Source organism: Lepisosteus platostomus, chromosome 23 (genome assembly GCF_059453375.1).
Source record: "Lepisosteus platostomus isolate fLepPlt1 chromosome 23, fLepPlt1.hap1, whole genome shotgun sequence".
NCBI lineage: Eukaryota > Metazoa > Chordata > Actinopteri > Semionotiformes > Lepisosteidae > Lepisosteus > Lepisosteus platostomus.
The window spans coordinates 15,222,225-15,233,476 of NC_142633.1; the positions used below are offsets into that span (position 1 = coordinate 15,222,225).

The 11,252-nt window shown below is 41.9% G+C and overlaps 1 protein-coding gene across 1 annotated transcript; it reads right to left on the bottom strand.

Moving 5' to 3' along the window:
* Positions 1 to 1,375: 1,375 nt before the first annotated feature.
* Positions 1,376 to 11,225, bottom strand: LOC148642151 (uncharacterized). Its single transcript, XM_088616977.1, has 9 exons — positions 11,068 to 11,225; positions 9,359 to 9,452; positions 8,671 to 8,842; positions 6,712 to 6,860; positions 6,192 to 6,368; positions 5,563 to 5,679; positions 4,901 to 4,987; positions 3,944 to 4,091; positions 1,376 to 3,688 (listed from the first exon to the last, which is right to left on the bottom strand). The coding sequence occupies exons 1-9, from the start codon at positions 11,079 to 11,081 to the stop codon at positions 3,669 to 3,671; spliced, it is 978 nt and encodes a 325-aa protein (XP_088473103.1). The 5' UTR covers positions 11,082 to 11,225; the 3' UTR covers positions 1,376 to 3,668.
* Positions 11,226 to 11,252: the final 27 nt, after the last annotated feature.

The following is an 11,252-nucleotide window of genomic DNA, read 5'->3' on the forward strand; positions in this document are numbered from 1 at the left end:
ACAGTATTTAAAAACTTCAAAACGCCTCTTCAAAACTAACCCCTAAATAACCTTGGTATGTGTAGTACTAGTGATATTATACCGCAGCCTGGTTGCATCAATTGTCAGTGAAATTTAGATGTACTTTTCTTACATTGTTTTCTCACTTAAAATGTTTGTCTTGCTATGCAATCTTTGTTTTGGTGTCTGTCAACTTGACAAAAAAATGAATTGGAAGTTCTCTACATTACAGTCTTCAGAAATTGAAGATTGGGGTGTGGCTGCCCTTCCGTGTCTCTGTCTTCTGACGGAAGATTCTGACAGAACGTCACTTGGCAGATTTCAAACACCCCCACTTTATTCTGTGAAATTAGATTAGAGTTCTCAGACTCGAATGTCCTTCCATTATTATTTTTAGAAAGGCAATTGCGAATGATGCACAAAACAACAATGAGAGTGCTCAAGTTACACGGTCTCAAACCTGGGGTTCCTCATACCCGTTTTTGTTCCATCTGAGCTCTGTTACATAATTTAGCCCTTAATTGACATAATATCCATTTGAACTTTTCACTGTTTTTTGCCTCACTTCTTAAATGTGTTTGAGACTGCATGGAACTGTTGTCTTATAAGCAGTTTAAGAGTGCGATATTTCCAATCAATTTATCTCAATCAAAGACTCAGTTCCATAAAGAGCTCTGCTTTAATGAAGACCAGCAGATATGTTAAACCTGCCTTTAACTTTGCCGTTAGCAGCATGAACCACTGGATTACAGTATGTTTACTGTAGTTAACCTCAACCCTAAAAGCATTTTTGTGATATTAACATGCTTAACTTTTTTCATTAGTTTGTCAACACCAATTAATGAATTTAATATATTTTCATTATTTTAAACTATGTTCCTCAGAGAAGAGTCTTCTTGCATGTAATGTAATTAGTGGTAGTAATTCATCCTGGGAAGACGCCAAGGATACACAACAACATGTCTGAATAGCTTGTTCCATACTCCCCCAACTCTTTGTTAAAATAATTCCACCCAGTCTCCACACCCCAAGTTAAGAGAGCAAAAAAGGTAGCATGTTTAGTGTTTTTAATATTTTATAAAGCCTATTATGTTACGTATGTTATAGATACTGTATTACACAACTTTATCAGGAAGTGCACAAGGTTATTATTGACTGAGGGATTTCAGTCTTATCTTGTCTGAACAGTGTTTTCCCACGTTAGTTCTTTCACATGTAGATGCATATCAGTTTACAGGATTCTCCTTCTTTGAAGTGTTTCACACTGACAAAGAACACATGAATTGCAGCTCAGCCGCAATCTGTGGAATGAGAACTATAATTTGTGAATTTACAAAAAACAGAGATCAATGATAAAGGCATTACCTGTTAAAAGTAAATAAAAAAAGATGAACTTTATTTTGCATTACATTTTCTTTAAACATCTTCAGAGTATTAGGAGCTTCACCGCTGTTAAGTCTTAAGTGTGCACAACAGTCATGCTTTTGTCGGACATTTCTGTTGGAAAAGCAACAGTATTTAATTTTTAAAAGTTTTATTTAAAATCTTGACCAAGTTAAGAAAAAAACCTACCAGGGTTACAGAAAAATAACAGGAAGTGATCATGAAGACGTGAAAGGACTGATGCTACGCTCTACTGCCTAACAGGTTGCAGACAGCACTTGAACAAGCCCCCAATGTTCAAGACTAGCTCCTTCCTCCACTGCTGTGCCAAATAAGATTTTAAATCCCAAGCCAACAGGACTTTCTGATATTTAGATATTTATCCTAATGGGAATCTGAGACACAGGCGTGCACATCTACAGCTGAAACCTTCAATTGTGTTGAGTGATAAAGTGCCAGGAGAGAAAGAAGCCCTGCTCCGTATTCTAACATGACAATGTATACAACAAGGAAGTGCTGGTGCAGGCACAGCCTGGGGGAGATCTCTGACCTCTGATAAATGCCAATGAGTGACAGGAAGAGAGGAGGCCAGTGTGGTGTTCCCTCCTCTACACAAAGGTTCTCTTGTTTGTGCCCTACTGCTCCTTTTCATCTAATGAAGAAAATAAGAAAGATTTTACAATAAATGCGATGTTAGTCTTTTTGGAGAGGGAAGAAGGGCAAAGCGTGACTGGTATCCAACTGCCGAAGGAATGACAGGTACAGGACAGTTTTAGTGCATTCCAACTTTAAATGACTAAAAATTAAAATGTATACAAATTGAGATGCTTTAAATATGGAGATTGCGGCAGATTAAAACAAACAATATTAAAATTAAAAGACTATACCATAGAATACTGCACTAACGTTCACTATCCAAAGTACATCACTATATCCTCGGTAGTCTTTGGTTTCCACGGTTTGTAGACCTACAGCCATAAAATGTGACCAGTTGTCCCTTCCTCTGATCCAGATGTGCAAGTAGCAAATATAATTAGAAACATAAAAATGAATACTCTGACAAGAAAACCACAGCAAAAGGAGAATGGAATGGTAGAAATACTGTACCACAAGACTCACTCAGCACACTTGATTTTAGCACAGCTGAAGTGATGGTGGGCTACCTGGAAAATGCCTGTGCTATTCCTTTGACCAGTGTGAATCATTTCTTTTACAGGTAACTATATATGACAGCAACACACATGGCAGGGACCCTCAGGAGAACCCTCTCGACATGCTGCAAAAGGTAACAGTGCTCAATTTGGTACCGAACACTCAGTGATATCGTACGCCTTCGAAGGCGACTCTGCCTCGATTAAGACCCCAGCAGCAGCTTGCTCCATCTCCTGTTCTCTCTGTAGTTCTTGGCTTTGCAAGAAACAAAAGATGTCAGTGTTGCACGCAGGAATGATGCACCGGAGACACCTGAGCTTGAACAGGGGGGGAACCAGAGGGACAGAAGTCACTCCCTTGTGTTTCCGGTGCAGAACCACACTTCAACCAGGTGGACGCAATGTGTAAACAAGTAAGTCTACACGCTGTGCATCCTGACATGTTTATGGAAAATTTCATACAAAACTAGTTCATGTTTTTGTGCTTGCTAAAATGGCAGCGAGAGGCATACGCAAATCGATCGGTTATCACAGTAGAGAGACAGGCACACTGCACAAGTGCAGGTATAAAAGACAATAAGGTGCAACAGCATACATAAATTAAAAGAAAATAAACCAAGCGTTCACAATTTGAGGCACTTTTGTGGGAGTACTTTTTGGCCAAAGGGTGATGTTAGCTTCCTGATTTCACAGAGCTGTTCACAAAACGGGTAGAATAAGAGATTCAATCCAAGTTTCTGAAGCAGTCTGGACCAGCAGGAACAGAACTCTTACATAAAATCTATCTAAAAACATTCCATATGTCCACAAAAAGTCTTAATTCATGAACTCCCCACACCCCCTCCCAGTATTCTGTACACATTTCTCCTACTGGTTTCACAGTCACACAGCAGAATTACTCAGACAGGGCTGCACCTTACAAACCTGTACAGGTAGGCCAATATAAAAAATAATTTCTTTACAAAGTTTTAGGGCATATGCAATTTAAATCAACAAATCACCACTTTTATCCAGTCCCGTTTGTGTGTAGTGGTGCTCATCGTCATAAAAGCGACTGTGCATTTATGCGCCCCCTTGTGGTCAGAGTTTGGATCCACATGTTTCCTGCAGCTTCTGGCAGTGAATTCCTTAGTGTTACTGAGGGGAGGCAAACACTGGGAAGGGAAGAAAAAAAAAGATGTGTTTGAATCTTTCTTTGTGATCTTTAACTCTGCACATGTGGGGGAAAGAAATCACAGGGTGCACATTTAAAGGTTGTAGCTCCTTCCTTCTATCAGTTACAAACGTCATTTAATGACGTCTTAAAGGCATACCAGTGGACATAACCACTATTCTCATGCTGATGACGGCTGTCGTATTCATTTCATGTTGTTTCAGCTAAGTGAACAAGCCCCCGGAAGGTCACTCACTCCTCTCTCGCAGTCCTTGCCCGAAGCTCCGATACAGTCGGATCAGGGACCAGAACAGGACAGCCTTAATCAGGACCGATATCCACGAGCCAGTGATAGCAGCTGCTTCCAGGGCGAAGGAGTGCCCGCTGCCCCACTCCGCTATGACCTGCAGACAGGGGGACAGAGAGACCCGGTGAGTCTCCGAACGCAGAGGCCGCCACTGCTGGCTTGCCATCGTCTCCGCTGTCAAGCATTTCACTGAGCTGCTCACGTGCTTAACTGGTTCAGATGAGCCTTCAGCCACAGGCCGGTCCCAGACTCCTGTAGAGCCAACAGGGGCAGCAGTGTGGAGTTGGGCTTGCGATTGTGGGTTCGAATCCCAGGCTGGGACAACGGGACTGTCACACCGAGACCGCTACCTTACCCAGAACGCTCCAGCACCGGGGCTGTCCAGTCCTGGTGTGTCTGCAGCTGTACGTGAGGAGCTGGGAGAAGCTGTTAAACTGGTCCAGTTAATCCAGTAACCAGCTGGTTTAGCTCATTAAGTTGGAACTTAATGAAAACCCACAGACACACCAGTCCTCCAGGACCAGGACTGGACACCCTTTTCCGAACATAATGGGTTTATTAGTATTAAGAAAGAATAATAAACAAGAGTATTGACCTGTAATGTGGGAGCAGCTGTCTAGTGAGGTTTTTTGTCTACCATGGGAAAACTACTTTCATCAGGCTTGAATCCACACTTGATTTAATAATCACAGCACCGTGACTAAAGGCCAAGAGGCAATCAATATACATGCTTTTAAATTAGAATACTATGAGAAAGAGGAACCGCATACAACTTCCGTTCAATTTTTATACAAATTCCTTGTTCGTGTGAACTTCCACATCAGCATTAGTTGTTTTTTTTTTAATATAAGTCTCGATTATTAAACAAAACTGCTCAAAGCTGTTGGTTTTGAAAGGACAACTTACCATATAAAGCACATAAATGAGGTAAGCCAGCTCGGGCAAGTTCTGCAGGGCAAAGACCCACACAAGTGCCTTCCTCTCTTTTAAGACCTGAAAGAGGAAGTGAAAACAAATTGCTTCATTATGTTCAGTAAATGGAGGCTAAATTGAGACAAACTGTGGTTAAGCGGTCCGACAAAAACAAAAAGAAAAAATAGTTTATCTGCAATATGAGATGGTCTAGTTTGAATAAAATGAACATCAGGATAGCTGGAATGGGGCTGCGGCAGGACCCCAGGCTCCTAGGGGATTGTGGGTTCCATTCCCAGATGGGACACTGCTGTTAAACCCTCCAGAGAGACCTCACTCTCACTACTCCAAGAAACAGTTACTCTCCAGGCCAGCGTTGCGCATGAGAAATTATCAACTCACTTATCTGTTTGAATAAACATAAAGAATTAGATTTTTTTTTTTCATTGATGAGTGTTGAAGAACTTGTGAGTGGTATTTCAGTGAATTAAATAAACACAGTTCATGAGGAGTACAGTACAGCTCTTCCTATCGCACAATGTGTAGATTAGGCTGACAGCGTCTTTCATTGCTGCAACACAGCGAAATCTCCACGGAGAGATTCCAGCTCCCTCCGTCACCTTCCGAGTGTCTGCTCCAGGTCTAACTGGACTTACTGCTATGATTCCAGTGGCTGCGGTCAAGCAAGCCCAGAAGACGCCGAAGCCCAGGATGATGCTGTGAGAGTACGACGTGGAGAAGCCGGATGTCAGAATCAGGATACAGAGGCAGAGCTGGGAGGGGACACAAACATGGCGTGAGCAGGCGGGGCTGCGGACACACAGTCAGACATCAACAGTGACGTCCTGTACGCTACTGAAAGCGGAAGCTCGCATTTACTGGGGCTCCCCCAAGGAGAAATCGTAAACTAAATCCAATTAGGAAAAGCACAACAGCAAAGAGCTGCTGCCTGCCAGTTATAAATAATTAAACCCAGGAGCACTGTGAAGAATTAAGAAAAACACACTCATCAGAGTGTAAAAGAAATCTGAAGCCAGAGACAGGTAAAGTAATGAATTAGAACCGGCTTTGCCTACACACTTCTCAAGTACGACACTAAGGCTAAAATATCTGCTGTTCAGTGTCGTGCAGTATCATTTGTAAAATGCTGACCTGCATCTGCAAGCTGTGTTACGGATGTTGATTATCTTTTTGGCTGACAGACTACCCCAGGTTAGGTATGACAGTGGGAACGAGTCTGTTAATGTCTTAAACTAAATACGATCCCTAGCTGAAAGTACCCTACCTGGGCCTGGAGGTCAAAGGTCACCATCGAGAAGCAGAGATTGAGCAGGAAGTACTGCTCCTGCAGGCTCTCCAGAGCCCCACCCACACGGAAGGCCATCATGTTGGGTGTCCTGATGAGCAGAGTGGCGCACACCACATGGAAGAAGCCCAGACACAGGATACACACAAACCGCGCCTGCAGGTAACAAACAGTAACACAGGCTGCAATCGCACAAGAGCATCGCTTTAGGCTGTCACAGTGTATTTGCACAGTTATCTGAAATATTTAGTATTACTTGTACTTAATTCTATATTCATTGATAGTGATTTTGTTTGCAGTACAGGATAAACCTCTGCTTCCCTGTAGAACATATTTAAGCACCGAGCACTCATTTATAAACTTTCGGAATATTTCCTTAGGAGGAGGTCAAGTTGGGGAGATAAAATGAAACAGCAGGGTCTCTTCCACCCTGCCTGAAGTGGGCGACGGATGTCCTTGTCTGGGGACTTCATTGACACACACTGCACAGGGTACTCACCAGAATGAGGCTCTTCCTCTCCTGCACGGGGAGGACAGCGAAGTTGACCACCGATCTCATCATGAGTGCCAGCACGCTGAGCACGAACACGATCAGCTCCTGACGGTTCTCCTGCAGGATGCCCCGGGTGATGTAGTAACAGCAGAACACTGCCGCCAAAAGGCAAAAGACTCAGCGCACAAATGCACACAGTTCAGAGACACTGCTAACAAGTATGACTTGAGCTGGGGTTTTACAGAACAGACAACTGAAAGACCCCATGGCACTGCTGTCAGTTGAACTTGAAGAGCGGGCAGGAGTTTTGAGCGCGCATGCACAAGGAGCTATGGCATGTGTAGCTCTTTTTGAAGCTAATTACCTTCAAACGATTGCAAAACAAGACAATGGGACTAGCTAACGACTGGGCAGCCTTTGGGACACAGCTGACTCCCACTCACAAGCACACGTTCTCCAGGAATCCGGGGGGAATATGAAACCCAGGAAATAAAGACTCACATGACCCCCCCCTCCCCGTACCTGCTCTGAAACCCTTATTCGTCATGTAAGCCCCTCTTGCTGACAGGAAATGGTAATTGGCGTGCAGAGTGACTGTCGAGATTTATATTTAAGTGGCCTACTTAGTTTGTACTTCTTGGTGCTTCTGAATTGCGAATTACAATTCTGAGAATACAGAATTGTCATTACTTTGAGTAGCTCAAGTCTTCCTCACCCAGGTCTCTGAGGAAAGACTGATAATTAAAAGTGCTTTACACACAGAGGAGGAAAACATCTAGAAAATAAGATTTTGTCAAGACAGAGGTTTTCAATTTTCTGATGGTAATCTGATTCACTGTCTACATCATTTTGAGGTCTCCATGTGTTAGACATGTATTATTTGGGGACACAGAAAAAGTATGGATATAAAGATGAGGTTAGTATCCTCAAAAGAGTTTTTAAAATGGAAGTATTCTTTAACAAAAGCTCAAGCTAGGGATGAATAAGCAAAATACACAAAAACACGAATGGAATTTGCTTGTTCTATGCGGATGTCTGGAACACGATGAAATATGTCAACACGCCAGAGAATTCTGTGCTTGAAAATGGAGGGCAGGTTTCACAACACATTCCATAATTCATTTTCCACACTCAAAACCAAAAATAAGCTGAGGATAAAACAGCTGCCCTGATCATCACCCCACACAGGCTGATAGTTATGAAATGAGCGGGTCAGAAGAAGAAAGAAGTCTTGCTTCTGCTTCTGCTCTGATGTCTTGTGACACAAGCAACTGCACAAACGACACCATCACATGACTCAAGTGATGAATTTCAATTTTCCTGCATTTATTCCTGCTTTTTTTAGCTTTCTTCAGCACAGGTGTCAGTAATTAAGCACATAGCTCCACTGGTGTGAGATCATAGTCAAGGCATTTGTTATTTTAAAAAAAATATTTACTGCCATGCTGTGTAATTTCAGAAAATGTCCTTTAATAACAAACTGCAGAAACTGTAATCTGTCTCACAGATCCATCAACAATGCAATTTAATCTCCCAAAATTACAGAGAACAAAAACTTTTGCGTAACGCTGGGCTCTTCCACCTCGTTTAAGATCCTGAACCTTTTCACAACAGCCATTCGTGTTGTGAAATTTCAGGCTTCTTCATCGCTTACCATAAATGAGGTAAGAACCAAACACCACGTGCTGAAACAAGAGCACTGCACTGTTAAAGTGGATTTTCTCATTGGGACTTGAATATGGAAAGGACACTACTGTCACATTTGGTACTGTTCAGCTTTCGATTTGCTATTCCTTACTCTTCTATATCCTCTGCAGAGCTTCACTCTTGATGATTCTGTTCTGTTTTTAACAACAAAAATCAATTCATCTCTAATTCAGAACTTCTCAGAGCCCATAAGATTGTGATTGTTTTAAAGAATCCCAACGCTACCATGATCAGAATTCCAGTATAACCTATACTTACAGATTCCCACAAGCTGTATGAGGGATACAGTTAAATCCTCTTCATAGGGATACTTGTCCTGACTTTGTCTGTAGATGTTCACAATGGTGAGAGCAAACAGAGCCAGCAGTGAAGTAATGGTCACACAGTAGTACAGTTTTACGTGGCATGACAGCTCTGACCAGGGCTTTATCTAAAGTGCAGCAAAGACAAGCATCAGAAATATATTAGTCTCCAACTAATAATGGTACAAATCAGACTAATCCACACGTCTGCAGTCGGCTAGTTGGTCTGAAAACTATAGTGAACTGCTTTGAAACCTACAGTGTTTTACTGTGCAGGTGTAATTAAGCATATCTTCAGAAAGAATACCCTTTAAAAAAAAACATATACATCTGCAAAATCAATTATCTGTTGTGCTGCACTAGGTCTTTTGGCACAAAAAATAAAACTATTACATACACTTAAATTTCTCATTCAGAAATTTTCCCAGAAAATATTCGTATTCTATCATGTACAGTAGCTACGTGGTCATTCCAGGTGACAACAGAAAATACTTTTGGCGAGAAGATATGCCAAATACAGTACTTTGAATTACTTGCTTGTCACAACATGAACTGATTACAAGGTCCTGAACATGGAAATATAAGCTAATTCAGGTTGCTTTCACAGAAAGAGAGCAGGGCAGTTATATCCTAATGCTACTCACTGGTCCACATGGTGTTGGAATGAGTTCTTGATGTCTTGGTCTCAGGTTGGGCGAAGGGAGATCAGTACTCTCGTTACGTGGGTTCAACAGAGGACTGTAACACAAATAACATTTAGAATTCCCAATGACTACATCGGGTCATTGACAAACTCTTGATCACTTAACGTGGCCAATTATTGGTCAATTAGTCAGGCTTAAGATTATCATGAGCCAGTAATGGAAGGTACCAATGCAATTGTTAAGAACTGGGTCTTTCCAGGACCCCAACAAAAACTCATTCAACAGTATTAGGCAGAGCTCCCCAAATGTGATCCTTGAGGGTGAAATTCCAGCACATTTCGGCACCAGACCTCAGAAAAAGGGGTACATTATGTAATTAAGGCTGAATTAGACCTAATTGAATTATGCTGCACAGGTCTGAAGCAGCTCATGATTTGAGCAGTGGATAGTCACACTCTGGCAAGTGTTACAGATTGCCCTTAAATCATCAACCTGTAAAATTTAGGAACACATATGAGTTTTGCTTAATTCAGAACATAAATCGCTTCAGTGGAGTCAGGAATGACCAGGTGCTGTCCTTGAGAGTTACTGAGTGTGGGGATATGCCTTTCAAATGATCTCTTAATTACCTCATTCAATAAGCAGTCAAAACTAAGTTGATCCAAACTGTTCATTTAAGAACGACCCACAAAAGCTGCTGTTCCTGACTCTCTAGGATGTGGCTTGATCATTCCTGAGGTATAGAGACCTGCAAACCTGTTTGATTGCTGTCCTTGATGACTGGATACTGGGGAATACTGTAGCTTTAGGATAGGAGAGAATTCCCTGTTTTCGGCAGCCGGAGAACTCAGATACTCTGTTACCCTTTGCTGTACTTGGGGGCAGAATTGAAAAGTGAATTTCAGTAACATCGAGTTCGGGAAGATAAGCTTCTCTTCATTAAATTAGAAGAATGTTGAATTCATGTCCTGATCATCACACGTTTCTCAATAATTTAAAAAGAGGCCTGAATTAAGGAGGTGTGAGTAAATGATGATTTACAATGGTCTAAGTACAGCCTAGAGCACAACGCAAAAAGTGCAGGAAGTGCACCAAGCAGGTCAACGCGTCTTGGGGCTCGGCAAACACACGGTCAGGGGGAAAGATACTTATTTCAAAGATCTATCGCTTAAAACCAAATAAAAACGAAAGGTTGACTAGTGTTTTTCCTAAGAAGCTGGGCCAGTCCAGGTGACGACAACATCAAGCAGAATTGTGTTCATGTTAATGGTAAACTAAGCCTGATGGTCAGTTGCGCCATATCCATTGTGTGACCAAGGATGATCTTTTCTCTATTTGCGATTATTTGCAAAAATATATATTGCAAACCTCTTATTTATTGCATTCGTTTTTGCCCCGTACCAGAGAAGACAACGTTGCTGACGGGACACCGTTACATATAGAAATGCTACCGTTTTCATCACGGTCTTTTTCATAATTGGACCGCACGTCTTTTAAAATGATACACGGTACATACGCCTGATAGTTTTATTGCAACCAGCTGAGACGATAAACGGAAAAAAAAACAGCTACCTAGTTTCATTTTCGGTTGAAAGTACAGGAAGGAAAAGGCGTTGTGAGCGGACTAAAAAGTTCGGTTCCGAAGTGGTATCTGTCCGGTTGGTGGAAAGGTAGAATACGATAACAATAGCTACGCAAACACCCCTTACCTTATTTCGTCCATTCTCAATTTTTAATTGAACAGGCAAACCATCGTAACCACTTTTAAGCACAGACCCACACAATAGCGCATTACTACGCCGCCTGTAAAATTTAAAGTATGAGAAATTCGTCTTTGACCAACACTTCCGGAACGAAACGTCACTTCCAGACTCGGGAAACCAAATTATCCTAC